Genomic DNA, 26,763 nt, shown 5'->3' on the forward strand with positions numbered 1-26,763 from the left:
TTTTATGTCAGTGCGCAATATTGGGTAATTGGCGGTTGACACAAAGTCCATTGTCCATATATAACATATGTATACTGTCTCTCTCACAATGCACAGTATGGACCAGCGGTAAAATAAAGAATTGGTTTTTTAAAAAAGGGAGAATGTGTAGAGAAAAATGAGGGATTTGAAGCCGAAGTTTAAAGGTAATGGAGATGCAAATGAATGTTCTTACTGTGATGCCTCTACTAGAATGTTTTTTGTACATCTATTGATAGGTGGCGAAGAGCGATTTGAAGTTGATATGGATACAGGTATTATAATGACAACCGGTTTGCCTTTAACTTGGAATAAGGAATACGTGGTCACAGTGCAGGCCACTGATGAATACGGCAACAAGAGTCCTTATGCCTCCATCTCTATCCTGGTTGGCTCCAGACTTCCCCAGTTTACTAACGTTTCCTACAGTGTGTGTGTCCCTGAAAGTACTCCAGCAGGAGAAAAGTAAGTGGAAGAAAGCCAGGGTCCAGTACTTAGAGAGAAACTTTGTGGAGCACCACATAGTGACTCATTTGCAACCGGTGTTGTTTGTTCATAGGGCTACACTTGAATTGATATTCCTGTATTGAAGTTCAAAAAGAAAATGTGACTCTTTCAAATGGAGGAGCAGCATAGCACAGTGGACCAAGCACTAGGCTGGGAACAGAAAGTATGGGATTCAAATCCCAGCTCTGGCACGGATTTGGCTAGGACAAATCATTACATCTCTGAAATGCCTTCCATCTTCCACCCCTTCCTGTAAAATGCACACATGCCAAACATCTCCCATTAGGAGAGAGGTTCCTTGACTTTTGTTAAAATGTTTCTTTTTCTCCATGTTTTGTGCCTCCAAACAGTTTCTCCAAACTAAATGGATTTTAGTGAAAATTAACGGGTTATCCCTATGGTACTTGCCAAGTGGTCCCTATTTATTGTTTTCAAATGCTGCATTTATTGGAATAAGGATTTTTTCTTTTTTGCCTGCCTATCTGTCTCAGAGATTGTAAGGATTCGTGTTTGCACAGTGCTTTGAAAAGGAAACATCCTGTGACAGTACCTATTTTGTTATGATGCCTCTGCGGGTTCGTGTAAGCTTTCAGTGTTCTGTAGCTGATGGAATAGTAATGAAAATTATCTCTAGCAGTGTGGCCAATGATAAGTTAATTTAATTGTATTTAACCTTCTCTTAGCGGACGTTTACATTTCAAAAACCAACCAACCAACACCTCTGTTTGTGTTGATGTTCTCTTCAGATCTTTTTAGTTCTGGGTACCTTGACACCAGAAATTTGTAGGCTGATTGAAGTGAACTTAGGAGACAACAAAATTAAAAAGGCTGGGAGATTTGATTCATGAGGAGATCTTCAAAGCTCCACTCGCTAATGACAGGCAAGCATGGGACCACTTGGTAAAATTTAAAGGGAGACCATTAACTTCAAAAATCACACTTCTGTCTACCTTTATTTTTACTGTTACAAGTGGCACATAAGATTACTGTGACAAAGACATTAGAGAGAAATACTTTCTATTTTTCCGATGTTCTTGCTTTGCACACATCGCCAATATAGTCAGTTGGTGTCCCGCGTCTCTATGGGTTTTTCACTCCACAACAAGGAGAGGAAAAGATTTTAAAAATGTGTTTGTAAAGCCATAAAAATTGGCAAGGAGACTTAGAGGAAGGTGTAGAAAAAGCTGTTGGTTTTATAGGGTTTATAGAGCGAGCTGAAGGTATGCCTCTTTACAGTGATGAAGGGATGAGAAGGAATTTCTGTATGTGGCTGGTTGGCTGAGTTCCTGCTGAAATGATCGATGCTGCTGGGATTGTAGTGATTCATGATGTTAGTGCCTGGAGCCTTAGATAGGAGTCTTCTATTTTAAATCTAAATAAATAAATACCGAAAGTACTCAACTATTTTTTTAATAGACTAGATTTCAAGTTGCCAGGTAAAGTGGGGGGGGGAGGAGGGGGCCTATTTTTTTCTAGATTGTGAATAAAATCTTCCAAATGTGTATTCAGCGTAAACTAGTGCTGTCGATTAATCACAGTTAACTCACGTGATTAACTCAAAGAAAGAATGGTGATTAATCGCAGTTTTAATCACACTATTAAATAATAGAATACCAATTTAAATTTATTAAATATTTTGGATGTTTTCCTACATTTTCAAATATACTGATTTCAGTTGCAACACAGAATACAAAGTGTACAGTGCTCACTTTATATTTTTTTTATTACAAATATTTGCGCTGTAAAAATGATAAACAAAAGAAATAGTATTTGTCAATTCACCTTATACAAGTACTGTAGTGCAATCTCTTTATCGTGAAAGTACAATTTACAATTGTACATTTTTGTTTTGTTATATAACTGCACTCAAAAACAAAACAATGTAGAACTTTAGACCCTACAAGTCCACTCAGTCCTACTTCTTGTTCAGCCAATCACTAAGACAAACAAGTTTGTTTACATTTACGGGAGACAATGCTGCCCGCTTCTTGTTTACAATGTCACCTGAAAGTGAGAACAGATGTTCACATGGCACTTTTGTAACTGGCATTGCAAGATATTTACGTGCCACATACGCTAAAGATTCATATGTCCCTTCATGCTTCAACCACCATTCCTGAGGACATGCTTCCAGGCTGATGATGCTCGTTAAAAAAAATCATGATGACCCAGCATGTTGTTCATTTTAAGAACACTCACTGCAGATTTGACAAAATGCCTGGAATGTATTAATGTGAGATTTCTAAAGATAGTTACAGTACTTTGCCTTCCAAAATCTGAGAGGGACGAGGTGTGGCTCATGCTTTCAGAAGTCTTAAAAGAGCAACACTCTGATGTGGAAACTACAGAACCCGAACCACCAAAAAAGAAAATCAACCTTCTGCTTGTGGCATCTGACTCAGATGATGAAAATGAACATGCACCGGTCTGCACTGCTTTGGATCGTTATTGAACATTGTCTCCTGCACATGTAAACAGACTTGTTTGTCTGAGAGATTGACTGAACAAGAAGTAGGACTGAGTGGACTTGCAGGCTCTAAAGTTTTATATTGTTTTATTTTTGAATGCAGTTATTTTTTGTGCATAATTCTACATTTGTAAGTTCAACTTTCATGGGAAAGAGATTGCACTACAGTACTTGTATTAAGTGAATTGAAAAATACTATTTTTTATTTTTACAGTGCAAATATAATAAAAAATAAATATAAAATGAGCACTATACATTTTGTATTCTGTGTTGAAATTGAAATTAATATATTTGAAAATATGGAAAACATCCAAAAATATTTAAATAACTGGTATTCTATTGTTTAACAGCACAATTAATTGTGATTAATTTGTTCAATCTCTTGACAACCCTAATGTAGACAGATTCATGTAAGGCTGGCTTCACTGCCCCTGCTGCTGCTGCTACAGAGTAGCTTTGCCAAGCAGCAGCAGGGTGACACTGACAAGACTGGTCAGTTTTATTGCTGCTATTCAGAAGCCTCTGATCAGCATGGAACTGTAAAGCTTTGAGTAGCAGAAGAGGCAGATGCTGGAGTTAGTTGCATGGGAGGAGAAAGTAGGCTGAAGAAGCAGTAAAGTGATGGAGGCCTACCTGCTACCTCTTCAGAGGCTCTGATCATGAAGGTACACAATTCCTCTCCTCTCCTGCAGATTAGAGGAGTAGCACTTCAAATAAAATGGGACATACTGATAATTACAATGGAGCCCCAAACAAAGCAGTGACAGTATCTGGTAGAAATCCCAGCCCCTTTCTCCTTCCCAGCAACTCTGGAAGCAGGGGCTGGGTTTCTCACCAGGTCATTGTCCTGGACCTCACTGGTGGGGCCTTTCCCCTTCGTCTTCCATATCTACTTCTGTCTAGTAAGTGTCTGGTTAAGATGTTTTCAATCCCAGCTTCTAAAGAAAGATTAAAAGAAATATATGTAGTTTAGCAACATGATCACTAAGGTAGAAAACTTAATGGTCTACAAGGATTTGAAGGGTGTAAATACCAAGGAAGGAATAAATGTTTAGTCAGGTGATTGGGAATAATGGGTTGAAATGAAGAAAAGGCAAATTGTTACCCAAGATCTGATATAGTGCGGAATAGTGTCCCCAGGGGAGTGGCAGAGTCCCGTCTGCAAGAGTCATTTTAAATGTAGTCCAGATGAAGTATTAGAAGATATTTGCAGGGGCCAGTCCTGCAATTTTCTGCAACTGGGCTATGTGGCATAATCTGCTTTCTGTCTCTACCTTCTCTGACTCTCCTAGTGAAACAGACTGTAAGAAGTTGGCTAATGACTATACTATTGTTCTTCACAGAGTAGCGGTTGTGGAGGCTGTTTCCTTCCAGAGCCAGCCTCTTTCTTACACTCTGCTGATGAACCCCAGTGGCCTTTTCAGCCTGAGCCAGGAGAGTGGAGAGCTCAGTTTGACCCATATAGTGGATTATGAGAGCGAGCACCATCTCTATCACTTTCTCGTGAAAGTGGTGGAAGCTGAGAGCGGACTTAGCAGTGTAACTGAGGTACAATGAATCACTTGGCTTTACATGATTACAATGAATCACCTTACTATAGTAGCTATTTCCTCCATCAAGATTGTATTTAGTGATCTCATTACATACACTGATAATCTAAATAACAACATAAAGCTGCCTGTAGATTGGGAGGGAGGATGGTTTTATTGTCAAGGCAGAGGACTGAGAATCAGATCTGGGTTCAGTTTCTGGGTTTGCAAAATATTTCCTGTGTGACATAGGCCAAGGAACATTTTTATCTTTGCCTTAATTTTAAAAACATAATCTGTTCAGAAAAAACGGGTTTGCTGCTTTCTTACTCACAGAGGTGTTGTGGGAATGAGTTTGATAATGTCTGAGGGCAGCATAGAGATATTACAGTAATAGGTGCAATAAGTACCTAGATACTCAGACTGAGAGATGTATGACTGTGATGCATTATGAACTACAATGTGCTGAGCAAGTGCTGAGCAAAAATAGCAAAAATGTGACAAAGTATCTATAATTTTTCCTGATCCACTTGTGACTCAAAAGCCAAAGCTTTTTCTATAACGCTGGTTTCAGATTGAAACATAACATTTAATGCATTAAGATATAAGAATAGATTTTTGAGCCAAAATTTTAGATTTTGCATTTTTAAAAAAATTACATTATTTTTTTATGAAAATAGGACACTTCCAATGGAGTGGTCCTGATTTTGATTTTTTTAAATGGCAGAAGAGGGAATACCTTGCCTGAAATTGGACTAAGTTGGTAAAGTATAAAATGTGAAAAACCTTCTGATTTTGAGGTTTGCAGATTTCATAGCAAATATTTTGCAGTGCTACATTGTACCGAGAAATTTTAGCGCCCAACAAACATTATTTTAACATGGAAATGAAAATATTTTGTAAAAGTAAATGCACTGAGTGATCAGATGTGAGTGAAAGGGGTAAAAACTAACAAGGCTGACTAGAGCCAGTACATCAGTGCTCTCACACATTTAATTTCTGGGAAGCAGCAGGTCAGTTCTGGTAGGCCTCTCTTCAGCAGACACCTATCATTTTCTGTTTAGTCTTTTCTTCTGTCCCCTGTCCCATACAGGTCATAGTTCACATCACTGATGACAATGACTGCTCTCCAGAATTCCAGCACTCCATTTACAGCAGTGACAACATTCCTGAAACCATCCCAGTTGGCACATCTCTGTTGCAAGGTGATCATTTCTCTACTACCTCTTATTCCATCTTTTCACAAGAATTAACTTGTGACTGTGGGGTCTACATAATCTGATCAGTTCAAGTGTTTACCATGCCTATCAGCATGGTATCTGAGTACCTTCCAAAAGTGCATTAAAGGATGTGACCAACATCTGTCATATGGATTTTTGTTTTTCTTCTTTCTCTCGAGGGAATATTGTTTGTGGATTTTTATTGTGTGTATAATGTGCTATGTGGCATCTTTCTTTTTAAGTCAGGCTGAAGAAGTGTGCCTTGCACTTGGAATGGAAAGTGGTGAGGTTTGAGTGTAGCTCTTATATTCTGCAGGAGTTCAAGCCATAGTCATGGACTGACGACCCCCTGAGAAATCTCTGTCTCCTACAAAGATATCTTCTATGCAGTAGATAGTTGCATTGTTCCAGAGGAGCAGAACTGTTGACCTTCTCCCAGAGCTTGAGATGACCTTCTAGGTATCTTGAGCCTAGACCACTGAATGCCTTGAAGAGAGGACTGAGATCTTGAACTTGAAACAATATTCTACGGGGAATCGGTGTAGCGAGAGGAGGACAAGTTTTATGTGCTCTTGGTAACTTGTGTGGCTGAGAAGGCAAGCTGTAGCATTCTCTACTAGTTGTAGTTTCTTACGGGCTGACTGTTTCGTGCCCAGCACCCTATATAAAGTATCAATGCAGGGACTCAGGGACATCAGCAGTCTAAGCCTCTTAGACATATACTCAAGGAAGGAATATCTCACCTCCCTGATGTCTGGAGGTGAGGCCTGATGCCCTGTAGGCAGGGAAAGAATGTCATTGTCTGTCTTTAACAGAGTGGCAGCAAGTAAAATAAAATATACCGTCAGCATCTCTTCCACTTCTGCAGCACACCCTCCCAGACATACGAAACCCTTCCTCGCATGGGACCTCTTGCAGCTGACTGCACATCAATCTAGGATCACACACCATTCGTGACGCTGATTTAATTTGGCCATCTCTTGTCTTTAATCAATTACAGTTATTTTTCTGTTTCACACTCCAGTACGGAAAGACCGAAATCTCTTCAAACAGGCATGCACTGTGGTTTGTCAGTACACATGGCATTCACAGGTTTTGTAAAGTAGGTTTTACCATGGTGTAGTCGAATTAAAATGTGGTGAAGGAACAAACTTTTGAAAAGCACATGCAGTATATATTGCTATGCATGTGGTTTATCGTTCCACATTGTGTGCTTTAGACATGCGTATATTGTTACTTTGAATATAAACTTGGAGTGCACAAGAAGATAAAAGTGAAATAGAAATGTCAGCTGTTGAAAGATTAGAGCTATAGAAAATATCTATGTACCAAAATAGCATCATAATTGTAAGGATGTTATCAGCCTAAATTTCATATACTTATGTTACAAATAACATCATGGATTAAATCTGAATGAATTGTTCAGGGGTGAAAGTAACTTAAAGGATTTACCGGTACGCTGGAGTCCTGCGCAGGGTGTGTGGCCTCAACCAGAAGAGGCGTGGCCTCAACCGGAAGAGGTGGGGCCTTTAAAGCCCCGGGCCCTTTAAATCACTAGCCTGGGGAAGCCGGTCCGGTCCAGCATGGCATACTGGCTCTTGCTGGTACACCGTACCAGACCATACGGCTTACTTTCACCTCTGGAATTGTTTATGAATTCAAACATATTATGTATTAATTCAATGTTGCAGGAAATTGTTTATCTGTTAAGCCGGGGGGTTAGATTTAATGTAATGAAAACATTTATATTCACAATATGGTTTTAAAAAAATCTCTTACAATAAAATTTAAAAAAATGTTGGAAGCTACAATAGTGTCCTTTTTAAGTGAAATGGAGTTATCTGGACCTAATAACTTACAAAAAGGTACATATGGAAAATATATTTCTACCTGCTATACCTTAGCATTTCACAGGCTTTCACTGTTCACTTTAATGACTTTTATTTTTTCCCTTTTATATTTTGAGTAAATAGGTCTGTTATCATTGTTCCTTCAATACTTATTCTGTGTTTTCATTTTGAATAAAGCAACAGTTTCCATCTGTTAGTTTAAACATTGCAGATGCATGCTGCTTGCTCTGTCAGAGTGCATGTGTATCATCACATTAGGGTATTCTGAAGAAGTGTTTAATTTTGAGATAAAAGCCTTCAGATCTACCAATTGGATTAATGAGTTGGTTTAAATTGATGCCAGCTAAGTGTTGGTGTGAGGTGTGAAGCCTCTTCATTTGGTGAGAAAAACAGCATGGCACTTAAGAGACAGCGCTAATCTTTTAAGATCACTCTTGGTACAACAGTGTAAACTCCAGCTCTTTGTTAGATTGACTTGCCTGCCTCTGAACAGATGGGGCATTGAGTACTGTGAATAAACATTTACCGGAGAAGAACATTTAATCACTCCTTGAACCTGCAGAACTGGAATTAATTTGCAAACTGGACACCATCAGATTAGGCCTGAATAAAGACTGAGAGTGGTTGGGTCATTACAAAACCTAAACCTAATTCCCCCAATACTAATTACCCTTACCATTACTCACACCTTCTTACTCAGAAACCTGTCACACCTTCTTGTCAACTGTCTGAAATGGGCCATTTTCACTACCACTTCAAAAGTTATTTTTCCTCCCTAGTATCCTGCTGTTAATTGAATTGTCTCGTTAGACTGGCCTCATACTTGGGAAGGCAGCTCCCATCCTTTCATGTATTTATACCTGCTCCTCTATTTTCCACTCCATGCATCTGATGAAGTGGGTTCTAGCCAACGAAAGCTTATGCCCAAATAAATGTGTTAGTTTCTAAGGTGCCACAAAGACTCCTTCTTGAAGCAGCAGGTAATTAAAAAGAATGTTAGTTATCACGTAGCTAATTACATTTGAAAGGCATCCCCAGAGAGAGCTGGGGGGGGGGGGGGAGAAATGTCAACAGTGATGAACAAAGCCCTAGTCTGAGCATCTTGACTTGGTCCTTGACTCAACAGCGATTGCTTAAATAAAAAAAAAAAAAGCTGATTCCACAAACATAACAGAAATGAGTCAAAAAGCCCTTGGACCTCAGGACTCATCTACAGCTCCTTTCTTTGTGCTGCAAGGAGGCTCTCTTGGAGGCAGTCTGGACCTAGCTCCTCTTGCAGAGAATTGTTGCCCTATTGAAGTCCCAAGCGTTTCTGTCCCCTTGCTTCCTGTTTCTCCCGCTTTATACTTTGGCTTGCCCTCATTAGCTACAGCAGCGGCGGGCCTCTCTCCATAATTGACATTTCTCACAGATGAGCTGGGGCAGCTTTGATTTTGCTATCTGCAGGCAGGGAGGGTTCTTAACCCCTTTGTGCCTCTGAGTTTTGCATGAGGTTTGTTGTCCCCCTCACAGCAGAGATGCTATTTATGGCTGATATTTTTCTAACTGCCTATTGATTGTGTGGTAATTGCCAGTGTTAACTACTTATACAAACAATGTCATGCTGCATTCTGGAACATTCTTCCATGGTAAACTCATGTCTCTGGGATCAGTCAATTTTTTTTTTTTATCTTTTTTTTTTTTTTTTTTAGTTCTTGCGACAGACTGTGACTCTGGCTCCAATGCTGAGATCACCTACTTCATTCAAAGCACTGACTTTTCCATCACGCCTGAAGGGGTCATCAATTCTCACCAGCAGCTGAACTTTGAGCGAGCAAACCATATGTATGAGTTTGTGGTCATAGCTGTGGACAAAGGCCATCCTCCTCGGACAGGAACTGCATCTGTGCGCATCAGAATGACTAATGTGAATGACGAGGCACCTGTGTTCTCTCAATCTGGGTAAGCAGACTTTAAACCCTGGATTGTTTTCTGTGTTGCAATTTGTACTAATAATCCTGATTACACTTATATCCTGCCAGTTAATAAGTATTTACTTATGTTCTGAGCACTCTCCACTACCAGTGAAGTCAGTGGAATAACTTACATGAGTATGTGAGGGATTGGACTGTAAAGTTCTAGATTGTAAAACGTACACACATTAATTGTGACATAGCACATTGGATCCTTAGATCCATTGTTACATACAGAAATAACATAATTAGGCTGTATTTAATGGAATGACTGAAAGATCTAACTTCTAGGGGAATATTTTTGTATGTGTGGGTGCCTTGGTCTTATGATGACTGGCCCTCTAAACGCCTGAGCCAGAAGGAGAGGGTGGGTATGAAATGCTTGATCAAAACAAGTGTCAAAAAAGATTGCATAGTAAATAACCTTCATTAGATTCTGTTTAGTTAAAATGCATTTTTCCCTCTGTAATAAATTTAAATTCTTTTTTGTCATAAGTGTAGAATACCGCCATTTATAATAAAGTACTAAATGTGTTAACATTTTATACATTGAAGATCTATAGTCCTATTCTATATATAGGCTCTTTATACCATCCTCATCACAGCAGTTCACATTTGGGTATTCTGGTATCCATTATTGCAGGGGTGGCCAACCTGAGCCTGAGAAGGAGCCAGAATTTACCAATGCACATTGCCCAAGAGCCACAGTAATACGTCAGCAACCCCTATCAGCTTCCCCCCCCTCCCTCCCAGCGCCTCCCGCCCATAGGCAGCCCCACCGATCACTGCCTCCCCCTCCCTCCTCACACCTCCCGATCAGCTGTTTCTTGGTGTGCGGGAGGCTGGGGGAGGGGGGCAGAGAGGGAGGAGCGCGAGCATGGCAGGCTCAGGGGAGGGGGCAGGAAGGCCTGTGGCAGAGCCGGGGTTGAGCAGTGAGCACCCCGTGGGCACATTGGAAAGTTGGCGCCTGTAGCTCCAACCCCGGAGTCTGTGCCTATACAAGGAGCCGCATATTAACTTCTGAAGAGCCACAGGTTGGCTTATTGAATTATTGTATTGAGACTTCACTACCATCAGTCACGTGAAGTTTGTTCTTTGTCTTGTCCTCCCCACGGGGGAGAACTGTGTGTGCCGTTTAGTGTAGAGTCTCGTTTTTTGTTACTTTCCAAAAGGTCTCTAGAGGTATGCACAGAATTGCTTGATCACAATCATACAGTGCACACTTCATACCAAAACTAATTCTTTAGATATTCAAAGGCTCTAGTCTTTAACTGGTTAGACTGTGGATGCCCAAAGGTAAACTATATCACATTCACAGAGTTCAGACCATTGGCAGCTTATTAATGGGATTAATAGCTACCCTAATAGTACATGTGCTTTGATTGTTTATCTTTGCATCAGTTACAAAACATTCCTCTCGGAAGATGCTGGTCCCAGTACCTTAGTGGCTGCCGTACATGCGAAAGATCCTGATGGAGATGGAGTGTTATACCAGATTGCTGGAGGTAATGAAGCTGGCAACTTTGAACTGGATAGCCAGAAAGGTAGGAAAAGGGAAAAGAAGTTTAAAAACATGACCTTACTGTTTGAACCTATGGTAGCTCGGCTTTGTGTCCATATTGAAAATAATTCATATAGTAATTCAATACATAATTTATGAAAAAAGCAAAACAGCACCTCATTCATACAATCTTTTTATGCTTTCCATAAATTAGAATAGGTTCCCTGTTGGGCGAGGCATTATACAAAACCACAGGAAGACTTGGGTCTCTGGCTCAAGGAGTTTACAGTCGAAGAAGACCAACCCCATCCATACACACCCCAAAATATAGCAATATAGAAATATGACATTTTTGTTTACATTATCGGTAAAATTGCACTTTATCCTCCAAAATCTAGGCATCATTAAACTGCGCAGGAATCCTCTGCCCAAACTGAGAGGACCTCGATATATATTAAACATCACAGCAATAGATGACAATGCCTCTGGGGGACCTGCCCCTCTGAGCAGCTTTGCAGTGGTTATTGTAGGAATTAATGACATTAATAACAACAAACCTGTCTTCAGAAAGGTAAGATATCTGTCTGTAAACCTTCTCCTCTGTATATATCATCACCTTGGGGATCACACTGCCATCTTTAAGGGGGAGATATAGTAGTGTCTTCTTTGTTTGTTTGTAGTAGATGTTGATTTTAAGGGATTATATATGCAAGTATGGTAGATCCTCTACAATGGAATATACTCCCAGTTTTCTGCAGTCTTCAGTATTTAAATTGGAAAAGGTTCCTTTTCAGGAAAGCTTTTTGACTTCTCTAAGGCACTAAGTAATTGAAGCACGTTTTCTTCATACTCTTCTCAAATGTGTACTGCAAACACACTGGAACATTTCATAGCTAATTTCTATAGTACTCTATGTAATAATTTTTTGTTATATTTGTAGTGCACTGACTACAGTGACAGCACCTGGGTTCTAGAAAACCAACCCCCAGGCACCTACGTCTTACAGGTGGAAGCCTATGATGCAGACCTGGGACTTAATGGAGAAGTAAAATATGGGCTTATGCACAGAGATGGAGCTTCACCAGGCTTCAGTATTGATCCAGATACTGGTAAGTGGCTCTACACCTGTTACGTTAAGGCTGAATTGCAGTGAATTTGGGTGCATGCTTCTCTGGTATATTAACAGGGAATTGCTATAGCCATATGGAGAACCATGTTTCCAGGACTGAGCCAACATCAAACAGTCTGAAGTGAATGCTGAGGAAACTGAAAGCTTATCTTTAGTCTGAACACAGCAGAATCCTACTAAAATTATTGAGAAATCCTACTTAAGTTTTTTTTTCAATGCTATAGGCATGATATAAAATATGGTAAATCTTTGGCTAATCTTTAACATCCAAAATAAATTGTATTTGATGTGGTAAATAGTAAAATAATCTAGAATATGTGGGTGTAAGCCTACACTGATTTAACTGGCAAGGAAAAACAGAACCCCCAATTTATTGGGGTATAAAACTATTCTGAAACATTAACTTTACCTTGGGACAAATCTCACTATAGAAATATAAATAGACTGTATTTGGCAGAGGAGGAAGCATGAACGGATCTGCAGTTCTACTTGAGTGTATATTCACCCCTTTGATGTGAGCTAACAACTCTTTGTGCTGGTTAATGTCTGACAAATACAGATTGGAAGTCCAGACTTCAGTTTTAAAATACTACAAATACAGTGGGTATAGCGCCAGAAGGAGATGGTGGTAAACACTGCCACGAGTGTTAAACTAAATAAATATTGTCCCTATATAAATACAAAAGATGCCCTCAGTATAGAATGGTAATTCAGGATGTTCACACCCAGTGGTGAAAGTAATTTAAAGGACTTACTTGTACGCCAGAGTTCTGCGCGGGGGGGTGGCCTCAACCAGAAGAGGCGGGGCCTTTAAATACCCGGGCCCTTTAAATCAAGATTTAAGTTCCCCGGGGCGCCGCTGCGGTAATGGCGGCCTGGATCCCCTGGTCCTTTAAATAACCGGCGGAGCCCTGCCCCACTAGCCCAGGCTCTGGCAGCGGGGCTCGGGCGGCGATTTAAAGGGCCCGGGGCTCTGGCCGCTGCAGGGAGCCCCGGGCCTTTTAAATCGCATGCCTGGGGAAGCCAGTCCGGTCCAGCACGGCGTACCAGCTTACTTTCATCTTTGTTCACACCTAAATATCTCTGACCCAACTATATAACAGAGACACCAAAGCCTGAGATGGGAAAGGGCAGAAGCAGGGCCGGCTCCAAGTTTTTTGCTGCCCCAAGCAAAAAAATTTTCCTGCGCGTTCCCCTCCTCCCCGGCCCTGCCCCAACTCCATCCCTTCCCCAAATCCCTGGCCCTGCCTCCTCCCCCGGGCGTGCCGCATTTCCCCTCTTTCTTACTTCCTGCGGCCCTCCCCGTGCCCCCCACCGCCGCAGCTCACCTCTGCTCAGGGCCGGCTCCCGGCTTTTTGCGCCCCAAGAAACAAAAACAAAACAAAAAAGGAGCCGGAGTGCCACCCCTTGGAAAGTGCCGCCCCAAGCACATGCTTGGAGCGCTGGTGCCTAGAGCTGGCCCTGGGCAGAAGGTACAGATTAATTGACAAAACTGAGATGCCAAGAAAGAAGCAGTTAGCAGAGAGTGAGACTTGCATTCTCGGATGGAAGTGTATCTTTGCCAAACTTAACCATAACTACAATATTTTACTCTATTTTAACCTATTTCATGAGGCTGTTACCTAGATCTTAAACTAAAGATGATTTTCGTTATATCACTTACATTTGCTGTGCATTAATTTTTCACTTAGCTGTCTTTGAAATACTCTGACTTAGGTTGTCATTGAAGTAACCTCCATGGATGTTTCTTGGAAAAAAGGGGAACGAACTTCTTTTCTGGGTGGGGAGAGGGAAGTGGGGTAAAAGGTATCTAGCCTGAAGCTCTCTGTCCAGGTGGCCAACCTGAAAGGTGCTGGCTGTTGACAGTAGTGGCACAGTTAGTGCAAGCTGGTGACTGCGAGGAGTGGCAGAAACAGGGAACCTTAAGTTAGTCATGTTTAATCAATACCTTGCGCAGTGGTAGTGCAAGTAAACTGAGCAATGTGGACCTAGTGTGTCCAGTTCTACTACATACTGTGTGAGTGATGCCTGGTGTGGTTTTGCTGGCTTAGTCGTGGCATTGTATGTATAACACACATAAGGTGTTTCTGTTTCTAGGAATCATCACTACTACTCAGAGCTTTGACCGAGAGAAGCTGAGAGAGTGTACGCTCTCTGTTACAGCTACAGATCAAGCTCAGGAGCCATTGATTGGTATTTGTCAAATCACCATCTTCATTGCTGATGTCAATGACAATGACCCCAAGTTTGAGAACAGTCGCTACCAATGTGAGTGATTTAACCATGCACCCTCTGTCCTAACATCACACAGGAGCGTGAATGTAGTTGACAGCTGTCTTTTAAAAAGAATTCAATATGTGAAAATAACTCTTCATGCTGGTGATTGCCTCTCTTAAAAGTGATCGATTTTTGGGTTGCCTTATTCACTATGTGACTGGAACAGTGCTACATGGTTCAAGCTGACTTGTTTTCCCAGACACAATGGAGGTGACACACTTAATCTTTCCAGGGGTAGTTAAATCCTTCCTTTTTGTGTGAATCTCTTGGTATCTATCCTGCTCAGTAGGAATATGTCTGCCGTATATTTTTCTGAAGGATTACATTCAAATATATGGGACAGCAAGATAGGTTGGCAGAATCGTCTATATTCCTAGACCAGAACCTTATTTCTGGGACTCCTTTTACCCTAAAGTAATACAAAAGGTGAGACTCCAAAGAGCCTGTAATCTGTCTAGAAACCTCCTTGGCGTGAAAACAAACTTTGTGGAAATTGAAGGGGCTCTTAAAAGGCCTTGTCTAAGCTAGGATAAAAGGTGGTTTTGTTTAATTAAAGGTGTTAAACCCTTTTTAAATCCCTAGTGTGGACAGGGTAAGTTATATTTTAACACCTGTTAACTAGCTGTGGCAAACAGTAGGGCACAATCATTTAACACTTTTTTAAAATGTGTAAACTTGTCAGTACCTAGTAGAAACAGGTTTTTAAGTAGCATTTAATTAAAATGTGTTGGCCAACATGCTTTAGGAAAAGGAGTGTGTGTGGCGGTGGTGATGTGGTTTTTTTTGTTTGTTTGTTTTTTGTTTGTTTGTTTTGTTTTTTTAAGTCCCTACTTTGAGCTACGCATGATGCAGACATGTGCGGTGCAAAATTTTCCAGACCTGCTAGTGCACCCTAATCTCAACTTGCAATACTGAATCTTTTGAACATAGGCAGCCAGTTGGCACAATTTCTGTGCTTGTTCTGATGTGAGGAATAGGGATTAGGAGGCTGTCAAAATTGTCACATGTGGCTTGAATTAAATGTGAATGCCAGCAATTAAAATATGATTACATTTGAGGTTTTAATAAGTCCCAATTCCAGCAAAACTCAAGAGGACACGTTATTTCAAAGGAGGCGCACAAGAACTGCCATACTGTAGCAGACTTAATGGTCCATCTAATGCCCTACCCTGACACTGGCCAGCACCAGATCCTCTGAAGGAAGGTGCCAGGCTGAACAGTTATGAGTAACCTGCTCATAGAAGTAGTGAATTTGGTATGTGTGAAAGTTACCTGATTGGTCACCAGTATGGTTCCTGGGGACAGGCAGATCACAGGCAGCTGTGTTTCATTTGTGATCTGGAAGGGACTTGCCAAAACAGTAACATGGTGAGATAATGTTGTTTTTTGTGATGCAGACATCTGTTCCACTAGGAATTGGACTGACTCTAATAACACTCATGGGCCACTAAACTTACTGGATGACAGTCACTCTTGGTCACTACTGTCCTGGCCTGGATTCAAACCAATTGCCTAGGAATGAAAATTCTTCATTACCAATCCATTGTGCTGTTCAGTTTTCCAAGAAATCTTTATTTATTTAAATTGGAGTAAGAGTATATGGATCTAATTTCCTATAATATATTTAGCCTCAGTTTTGAAAGCTTTGCTTAGAGAGAAATTATAAATTTCTTATGTCTTTGATTGGTAAGAACTTTATATTGTTATATGCAGTCCTCTGTTACCTTAGCTTAAGTTAACTCCCATTGCTTGTCTTCACAAAATTATCAGATTGCTATATAACTGTTCCCTTGATTCCTGCAAATAACTTCAACATCTCAGCTGTGCACAGGCTAAAAGGGGAGCAAGTCGGTTCAAGCAAATCATGTCTGTGGCTACAGAAATAGTCATTTAGGTACTCTGGACATATTTACAAAATGTAAAAGTGAGAAGCTTAGAAAAGCACAGAAATGTATGTTAGTTCTGTTCACTGTTTCTATCATGAAAAATTGAACCATGAGTGGGACAAGAGTAATATCTGTTTGTGAACTTGGGCTTCATCCAAACTCCAGTCTATTAAATTTACTTAAAGACCACTCATATAATTTAATATAAAGAACATATTTATATAAAACATGAACATGTTTAGGTTTAGTGGTCTAATGCTCTTATATTGCAGAAATGAGTTTGAATCTGGCTTTAAAGGAAGTCAGGAGATGTGGGTATTTTTGGACAACTCTAAATAAGCCCCTATTTATTGTGCTGCAGCAGTTGGGAAAAAATATTAAATTGGATAAGGAATGGGATAGAAAATGCTGGATATAGTTTAATGTCATTATTTAAATTAATAGTACACCTTCACTTGGCATACAATGTTCAGTTCTGGTATCCCTTTGAACAAACAGATACAATGGAAATGGGAAAAGGATAAGGAGCAGTTTCAAATGAGCATTGAATTATTAGAAGTATGGATAAACTTGTGCCTGAAGAGAGTTTGAAAAGTGGTGCTTTCTGGCTTTGGAATCATCTAGTCTGACCACCTGTATAACATAGGCCATAGACCTTCCCCAAAATAATTCTTAGAGTAGACTTAATGCTGGTGTATATGTTGCACTGGTCCAATCTGGTATAGCAGTATCTGTGTCCCTGTCTACAAGTGGACTTTGCAAGCATGATACCACCACCACTCAGTGTGGTATGAATGATGGGACGGACGTCCTAACAGTGACGTAAGAGTTTTTTAGGACAGAACAGGGAAGTCTTGACGGAGAAGAGGGTCATGTTTGTTTGAAGGTGAGCCTGACTCAGTGCCTTCAACCACACTGTTCATTCAGTGCTACCAGTATCTGTCTTTCATGAGCACTAAAGCTGAGGCTGAATTTTGAGTTCAATATAATGCTGATGCTTCTGGGTGATTGAGAAGCTTCCTGCTCCATTCCTCATATGGGGAGCCAGCTAGCAAAAAGCACTTCTTCAGGATTGGGAAACCGTTCTCCTATCCCAGCCATGAGGCCGCTCTGACAGTGTGTTCTAGTATCTGTCTATAAGCAATCAATGTTCGTACGTCATGGAATTTAAAAATACTGTCTCCTCTTTATAAAAAAATCAAATGTAATTAGTCATGGGTTTCTAATGTTTCTGGTAACTGCTGGTGCTCTATTCTAATATACTATGGTCTTATTCAAATACGTTGGTTTAAACAATTCATCACTATTAATTATCCATACATGTCTGGAAGGGCTGTACTCAAATGTTTAACTGTATATAATAGTGAGAGCCTAGTAATCGTTACAGAAGTGCTTATCGCAAACAGGAACACATGATACAATGCAACATCATTTCCAATTCAGCTTTGAACCTTTTGGTACAATGTATTTTAACAGGATACTATTCTCAGAACATAAAATCTATTGCAGGACAATTGAGAATCTCTTGCAGTATTTACTAGTAATAAATTCCATTGCTATTATTTTATTTCAGTACCAGCAAACCACCTCCAGACATACTTCTACTTGCAAGAATGGCATGACTAGGCCATTTATTCTTTGGCAGTCACACTTTGGTGGGCAAAGAAAAGTGGCTTAGATGAGAATAGGGAACAACAAACGTGCTTCATTTTGGCCCGCGGCCCGCCAGGGTAATCACCCTGGCGGGCCGGGCCGGTTTGTTTACCTGCCGTGTCCGCAGGTTCGGCCAATCGCGGCTCCCACTGGCCACGGTTTGCCGTTCCAGGCCAATGGGGGCGTCCGCATCCCTCGGCCCGCTGGCCACCGCTTCCCACCACCCCCATTGGCCTGGAACGGCAAACCGTGGCCAGTGGGAGCCGCGATTGGCCCAACCTGCGGACGCGGCAGGTAAACAAATCGGCCCGGCCCGCCAGGGTGCTTATCCTGGTGGGCCGCGTGCCAAAGGTTGCCGATCTCTGTTCTAGTTTAACGTGAAACCAACTTCTCTGGAATACTGGTTCACTTCGTATAAAGGAAGGGCTAACCCTGTTCACATATGTCTCTGCTTCCACACATACAAATATAGCTAGGTCTTTTAGGCTGTTTCACAGCTCGATGCCAATGTGATTGTGCAGTAGTGATCTGTAAACTGGAAATACTGCCACACCATTCTGTGATCTTAGCACTGACCTGGAGCTGAGAATAGTAAGTGTCCCCTTCACTTCTAGAATTGCCAGATCCATGAATATTGCCATTGTACATGAGAATGAGGCCTGCTGAGAATAAATGTCTCATTCTTTTTAAAAAGACTTCCTCCGTGAAGACACCCCAGTGGGCACAAGTTTCCTCCGTGCTGCAGCTCATGATGATGACCAAGGTGTGAATGCTGCCATCGTATATTCCATGTTACAGCAACAGCCAGAATACTTCCAAATCAACCCCCGCACCGGCTGGGTGTATGTGAACCATCTGATCTCCCAGGTAACAGGGCTCTTATCATACAGAATGTGACACAGCTTTCTTCCCATGGAATATGTTGCAGAGAGTTAATCTCAATCTGTTGATTTGTGCAAATTAGTTTTTAGATTTCCTTCAACTTTTTGTTAAAACTACTTTGTAGACAACTCGAATCAGCCGGTATATTGTAGCAACAGATGGAGGCAACAGAAGCAGCACTGTGGAGCTGACTGTAACTATCACTAACGTACTCAATCAGCCACCACATTGGGAACAGAGCGGATACTGGGTTACAATCCCAGAGAACACAATTCGTGACACCAAGATAATGGTATGCTATAAGAGAACCTCCTTCTCTTTCTGGAATTGTCCCCTCTCCTTTCCTTCTGTCCTGTCTGTGTATTTAGAAGGATATACATGCCTTTACTACCTAGTGCTGTGATCCTTTCAGATTTCACAAACTATGCACTTTTAGCTTTACATGGGATATCTCCAAGGAAATTCCAGAAGCTGCAGGAGATGATGTGACTCAGAAGGCAGCACTCTTCTCTGTTACTCTGTAAAGCCAGTGCCCCAGCAAGGGGTGCTCCTGAAGGGAGCATCTTTTGGATGCATTGCAAAACTGAGGCTTAGCCCATATTAAAAATCCTAGAGCATTTTTCACAAGTTGAGATGTTAATTCCAGTGTCCTGACCAAATTCAAGCTTGAGTGATTCCATTCTGCCTACCTGAGTTCTCCCTGCAATTTTCAATGCCATCCATAACTGCTGTTTTAGTGATGGAGTAGCTCTGCTGTATTTCAGCAGTGGATGAAATGGGTATTGTTTATTGTTCTTAGTCAAACATGTTTTTTAAACTGGACACACGGAATGCTTCAGTCCAGGCAGTCTTTTCTGTAATTGCTAATTGATTCCTACAATTCCTCTTCATCTCCCAAGCATAAGATCCAAGCACTTGGAAACAGTTCGTTTCATCCAGCCAGGCTCATGCACAGCTTGCTGAAGAGTGAGATCCTCATAGTAATTCCCCTTTGGATGTTTTTTGGGGAAAAAGCTTCCTTTACCTGAGGGTGATGTTCATTCCCTTTGCCATATTTACAGAGCAGGTAAATTTAATATTGATTAAAACTTGGAACCACAGCAAAAGCAGTACAAAAATTAGACAAATCTCCAGAACGAAGGCAAACTGTCTGTCTCATCATGCATGCACAACCCCAACCCCCCAAATTGACATCTTAATACTCAGAATCATGCATTTCATAAACAAATACAGTGGCTTTTTTTCTCTTCAGACTGTCAAAGCCACATCCTCCCTTGGTGATCCCAGGGTTACATATAACCTGGAGGAGGGTCAAGTTCCAGAAACTAACATGCCTGTTCGTTTCTACCTGAAGCCAAACAGAGTGGATGGATCTGCTTCTCTACTAGTCTCTGAACCACTTGACTTTGAGACAACTAAGTTTTTCACTCTGAGAGTCAGGGCACAAAATGTAGCAATGATTCCTTTAGCTTCATTCACCACTGTCTGTATTAATATAACAGGTAAGTACCACTGAACTACTGTAACTAGAACAGGTAATTTTAGAATGGCACTCACAGTATTTCTAAAATATCAGTACTAGAAATTATGGAATGAAGCCTGGACTTAGCATAAGATTTCCTTTGAGTTTTAAGACATTGTGCAGTAGTAGAAATAGCCTTTTCACCTGAAGATACCACAAAGTGTGATTTAACAAGTGGGATGTGGTATTTTAAAAACATACATTTACTTTTTAGTGCAGATATTTCTATATGAATACAGTGCTGTGTAAGTGTAATAATAAAGGAATCCTTCTAATGCCAGAAATGGCCCAGTAAGCATCCCAATTCTAGTGAGAGAAGAGTGTAGTATTGGAAATATTTTATATATTAGGGATATTTGGGAATTTCTGAAATGATTAACTCTTGGAACAGAACAGCGAAAATGTGTACCTAATAATTGTTGTTTGTCCATTTAAAAGAAAACCAAACACCTTTGCACTTTTAAGATAAAGAGACCCTACTATATAATTTCACAAATGATTAGAATTAAATGTTACTTGTTTGTCCCTCATTAGTTCATATTACATACACACGTGTAGTGGGTTAGCAGTGGTCCCTCCCCCTGTGGGTGAGTGGGAGGCCACTCTGCCTCACTACGTCAGGGCCATCAGAAAAAGATACAAAATCTTTCATCTTTATTGATTTCACTACCATAATTGCATAGTGAAAAGTATGTTCATCTATGGAGCTCGTCCATAATACACCAACACAAAAACTGCTGTTATTTATTTGTATAGTGGCTAGTACCTAAAGTCAGGATCAGGGCCCTATTGTGCTAGGCCACACACCCAGACACACCCACACACACCCTCCCTCCCTCCCTCCCTCGAGCAGAGAATGTTTTTTGAAATGAAAACATTCTCTGCTCCAAAGAGATTACAATCAAACTACCACAAATCAATATTCATTAGTAACATTGTTCCATGGTCCTATTAATAGTGTAACTCAGTTTAATGGCAACTTCATTTTGGCCAGTAACGTAAAATTCTATACAATAGACTCATTTTGAGGTGGGGGAAGGGAATGCAAGTTAAACCACTTTTAAGTGGGAATTAGCTACCAGAAGGCCTCAACTTATAAAATATGTCACTTTTTATATATGCATATGCAAAAAAATACACACACATTATATACATAGAGAGAGAGATTGTATTCCCCGTCTCTCAACTCAACAATGGGTGAATGCATTTACTAAAACTATGAAAGAATATTGATCGTGTTTGTTGAAATAACACATGAAAAATAATCGGTCACAATGGAGAGTTAGGAATACAGGAAAACTGGGTTATAAAGCAAGCCTGTTGTACCAACAAACACAGTAGCAATTTAAGTCCCTTATCCTACAAGCACTTGGACATGTTGAAATCAATGGGACCATCTCATGGTTGTAAAGTTAAACGTGTGTTTGCAAGATCAGGTCCTAAGAATTTGTCAGCCTCATTCATCGAGAGATGTTTAAAATTGTATTTCTCTGTTTTACCTACTATTGTTACAAGTAACGTTTAGAATAGAACACATTTAGCAAAATCTTTGTCTGTTTTTAATTTTTTTTTTTTTTTTTTTTTTTTTTGCTTTTAACAGTACTTGGTGTAGCTTCAATTTCATCAGTTGACTTCAGTCAGCTCCTGTGTTTGGCCTTTCACACAGCAACAGGGAAAGAAGTTTTTTAAAACAGAAAAATGTGGTTGTAAAACACAAAAATTAACAGGGGAGTCCAGTGCAAATGTAGCACCTGAAGCTATTTTTAATCCAAATTTTGAAAATGACAGGATTTCAAGTTGACAGTATCTCTTTAAACTAATGACACTTCATAACTGCAGTTACTGACACTGGAGTGGTCCCCAAGGCTCTGATCCTGCAAAGACAAGGGCAAGCCTGCACACAAACTTTCATCAAAATAACAAAAGGGGTGAAGTAAAAACCAGTTTGTTTTGGTAGAGATCTGCATTATCAGACGTTAGTCCCATCTTAAATTTAGATATCGTGAACAGACCCATTGGTTTCAATAGGTTATCTTGAATGCTATTCAGTAGGTATGTAAGTCTTTGCCAGGACAAGGGCCAAAGAATACCAGCTCCTGGTATCAGTAAGTTAATAGGTTATTAGGTTAATCGGTGTCTCGCATAATACCTGAAATCACAGCATCACATCTGTTTAAAAGAGCTCTAATTAAAAGAGCTTCTGCCATCTGCCTTGAGAACGGGAAGGCAGAAAACAGGATTGGATGTTAGCAGGAACAGTCTGCTAATTTGTTTGTTAAAAGGTACAGTTTTAAGATTTTAACCTTCTCTCATTATGTCTTAACTCCTCTTTCTGCAGATGTCAATGATAATGTTCCATTCTTCACATCTTCTACCTACAAGGTGTCTGTACCTGAAGAAGCAGCTATTGGCACATCTGTTGCCCAGGTTTTAGCAACTGACTTGGATTCTGGGCCATATGGAGAGGTTTAACTTATTACATACTCTTTTTCTCCCAGCAATATTAATCTGTTAAATAGCATTGATGCGTTAAACAGTGAGAAAAGACAAGTAGCAGATGGGACAATAATGAGCCATAGGCTTCCTCTTTGAGCAGGATGGCTAAATTTTACCTAACTAAGACCTGCCTCGGATTTGTAAAAAAACAGGAGAGTTCCAGTGATTAGGGCACTAGCATGGGAGATCTGGGTTCAGTGTCTATTACACCACTGGCTTCCTGAGTGACCTTGGGCAAGTCACAGTCTCTCTGTGCCTCAGTTCCTCATCTGATAGTAGTGATAATAGCACTGCCCTACCTCACAGGGATCTTGTGAGGATAAATATAGTAAAGATTAAGAGGCAGTCAGATATTACAGTGATAGGGACCATACAGGTACCACAGATAGATGGCAAAAAGAAGAACAGGAGTACTTGTGGCACCTTAAGAGACTAACAAATTTATTAGAGCATAAGCTTTCGTGGACTACAGCCCACTTCTTCGGATGCATCCGAAGAAGTGGGCTGTAGTCCACGAAAGCTTATGCTCTAATAAATTTGTTAGTCTCTTAAGGTGCCACAAGTACTCCTGTTCTTCTTTTTGCGGATACAGACTAACACGGCTGCTACTCTGAAACCTGTCACAGATAGATGGGTAGGCAGAATGCATACGGTTTGCTCCATCTCAGACAGGAGGAGACTCTAGATCATGTCACATAGTGACCCAACCTGAGCTGGAGACATGATAAAGTACTGCATGCTGCTACTCATGCTCTATGTGGACTGCCCCCACCATATTAATTGTCAGGGTGGCCGCAGGCTTCATTTTTGAACTTTTGTTCCTGTTCGACTCATGAGTGGCTCTTTGGCCAGCTCTGTTGTAGAGATCAAATACAAACAGGCAAGCAGCATTGTGAAGTGCTGCTCTCCCTTTCCTGCACCATTCATTACCTCTCTCCCCAAAATCCACAGGTGGCTCTTGTGAGAGAACTTTGACTCTCAACGTGTTACCATTTTGTAACTTGTAAACCTGCCATAAGCTGTCACTGAAAAACTGTGTAGCAAATATTGTATATAGAACTGGTGGGGAAATGTGTAGGGATTTTTCCTTTGAAAAAAAATTACTTTTTTGTCATAGAACTGAAAATTTTCAGCTGAAAAGTTCTTTGTTTTCAAAATTTCTGTGAAATATGTGGTTCAATCTAAGCTCAGTTTTCCTTCAGAACAACTTTGATGGAAATTTTTTGACCAGTCCTAATTGTATATTACCAGGAACATCGGCGGTTATTTTATATAAGCATTCTAACTTTGTATTCAAACTGAGAGAAGCCTCAAGAACAGTCTGTTCAAATAAGAGCCTTTTCAAATATTATTTTGCAGACAGTTTGAAAGGGCTGAGGAAGGATGGGGACACAGCACTCACATGAAATGGTATGCATGGAACCTCACATAAAATTTCTGAACTTCAGGTTCAATATTCAATATTGAAAGACCCTAGTGAACATTACCGGTTCTTCACCATTGGTCCTGAGACAGGAATTGTTTCCACCAAAGCATCTTTTGACAGAGAGAAGAAAGGTTCTTATTTGATTGAAGTGCAGTCTCAGGATTCTGCAGAGTCTGCTCGACCTGGTGTTTATGGACAGCCCAACACAGGTAAGCATAATGGTTTATATACCAGGTCAGAGAGAGTTCCACTGCCATTGGTAGATGTGAAGTTTTTCATGGAATGTCGGGGTAGATTACACAGACAAGATGGGTGAGGTGATATCTTTTATTGGACCGACTTTTGTGGGTGAGAGAGACAAGCCTTTGAGCTTGCACAGAGCTCTTCTTCAGGGATAGGTTAGGCCATCCCACAAGTAACTTTATCTCTGGTCTCTGTAATCTAAATTTCCATTTTATGTCTCCTTTTCAGATACAGCATATGTGAAGATTTTTGTCAGTGATGTCAATGACAATGCTCCAGCTTTCCCTCACCCAGTATATGAAATCAGTATAGAGGAGGACAAGGAAGTTGGATGTGCTGTTGTGACAGCAACAGCAAATGATGAAGATGAAGGTGTGTAAACAGACTTCTCCTATATTTTTCAGTGCTTTTGAGTAATGCAGCGTCCACCATAATAATGGTTTCTCTTGTGAGCTAATGATTTTCTGTTTTAATCTGGTGATTGATTGTATTAAGGAGAAACTTTAAATGGATTTCAATAGTTTGGAGAGGAGAAGAATCTCTCTGGCTTAAATGTGTCAAGAACTCTTAGTAATCTGCTCAAGTTTCCACTTTGTAGAATAACAATATGCTAGTGATCCTTTTATTTTAGAACAACAAACATTTAAATCCTCACAATTCTTCTATTCAGCGGGGATGTGCTAAATGCCCCTCTGGTTGGTGGAGGAGAAAGGAGAGAACTTGGAGCATACTGCTGGAGTTGAGAATTTTCAAAAAAACAACTTGTTAGTCACTTTGATAGGTGGGTTACAACTGGGGCCTAACTCTTTCATGTTCAAACATCTGAAATACATACAGCAGAGTTGTGGGTTTTTGGAGTTGTTGTTGTTGACTCCTATCAATTGCTGCTCATGTCACTTCAGTAATATATGGGTAAGACATTTCAGAATAAATTAAAAGGTTGAAAATGTTTCCTCCCCCCCCCCCTCTATTAGGAGCTTATATGTTCTGTATGGAAAATGATTCTTTGCCCCTGTGCTAAGTGGAGTGAACTTGATTCTAACAATCAAAACAGCTTCAATGTATCTAGTATCTTGTCATGTTTCTTCCTTTTTTCCTTTTCAAAGAACAATAGCTTATCAATTTCCCATGTTTCCAAACATTTTGAACAATGCAAAAGAAAATAACTAGGATCATATAGATGGAATATATTTTGAAAACAAATGGTCTTTTGAAACCTTGCTTTTGATATTTTAGCACCACCTGGTGATAAAAATAAAAATGAGAGTGTAGCAACAACAGATGTTTGGCTTTAACATCAGGGGGAAAAAACTATTCAACAACAATAGCTTCTAGTCTTTAATAACACTACGTTCTCTGCAGTATCAGGAAATTAATACACATTAGACGTGTAGGACTAAAATTAATCAACAAAATGGAACAAAAGAGTTGCCTAACTTCTACTTGCAAACTATGCTTGTACATATACGTGTGCTTACAAACACAGAACTCTGCAGTTATTTGTTTCTCTGTCTTACTCGCACTTTCACATACACGTTTCTGACTACAGTTACTTTTTTGTTAAGGCATAATACCAGTGCTTGTCTCTTGAAAATTTTGGCCTACTGTGTCCAAGTCAAATTACGCATCCCATTAATAAATGTTTGCTGCGGCTTTACTGAGTGCTTTGAGAAGTATGGTATGGAATTCAATACTAGCAGTAAGTAAACATTTGCTGTTTCATACAGGTGCAAATGCCAAACTGAGGTATCAGATTACATCAGGAAATGCAAAAGGAGCTTTTGATGTTGAACCCGAAGTGGGAACCATCTTCATTACTCAGTGTCTGGACTATGAACAAGAGCAGCATTATGAACTCCGGCTTGTAGCTTCTGATGGGAAGTGGGAGAATCACACACTCATTGCCATCAATGTAATCAATAAGAATGATGAAGCTCCAGTGTTCACTAACAATGAGTACCATGACAGTGTCTTGGAGGAACTTACAGATCTGCCTGTTCTAGTTCTAAAGGTAAATCAGTTTGCACGAAGCAGAGAGGTGGGGGGTTTTGAGAGTAAAGTAATTTTTTATTCAGCTTGACCATGCATAGTTACATCAGTTACTGAGAGCCAGATCTCATCAGAAGACCTGGAATTTGTAAGATTCTGGTATCTTTCTGTCTTCCATGTTTTCCAGCTATCTACACTTTTTTTATAGAATTGATT

General features: G+C 40.3%; 1 protein-coding gene across 1 annotated transcript in view; it reads left to right on the forward strand.

Annotated features, from left to right (window-relative positions):
- LOC101945548 (neural-cadherin-like) overlaps positions 1 to 26,763 on the forward strand; it is a 56,755-nt gene that overhangs the window by 1,317 nt on the left and 28,675 nt on the right. Inside the window, exons 2-16 of the mRNA XM_024105264.3 lie at positions 258 to 483; positions 4,336 to 4,540; positions 5,615 to 5,726; positions 9,283 to 9,532; positions 10,945 to 11,087; positions 11,443 to 11,615; positions 11,985 to 12,153; positions 14,271 to 14,441; positions 18,684 to 18,856; positions 18,996 to 19,163; positions 20,124 to 20,373; positions 22,732 to 22,859; positions 24,338 to 24,524; positions 24,787 to 24,930; positions 26,286 to 26,569. Of these exons, the coding sequence (XP_023961032.2) occupies positions 258 to 483; positions 4,336 to 4,540; positions 5,615 to 5,726; positions 9,283 to 9,532; positions 10,945 to 11,087; positions 11,443 to 11,615; positions 11,985 to 12,153; positions 14,271 to 14,441; positions 18,684 to 18,856; positions 18,996 to 19,163; positions 20,124 to 20,373; positions 22,732 to 22,859; positions 24,338 to 24,524; positions 24,787 to 24,930; positions 26,286 to 26,569 (2,783 nt within the window). The remainder of the gene's footprint in view (positions 1 to 257; positions 484 to 4,335; positions 4,541 to 5,614; positions 5,727 to 9,282; positions 9,533 to 10,944; positions 11,088 to 11,442; positions 11,616 to 11,984; positions 12,154 to 14,270; positions 14,442 to 18,683; positions 18,857 to 18,995; positions 19,164 to 20,123; positions 20,374 to 22,731; positions 22,860 to 24,337; positions 24,525 to 24,786; positions 24,931 to 26,285; positions 26,570 to 26,763) is intronic.

Source organism: Chrysemys picta, chromosome 2, assembly GCF_011386835.1.
Source record: "Chrysemys picta bellii isolate R12L10 chromosome 2, ASM1138683v2, whole genome shotgun sequence".
Lineage (NCBI taxonomy): Eukaryota > Metazoa > Chordata > Testudines > Emydidae > Chrysemys > Chrysemys picta.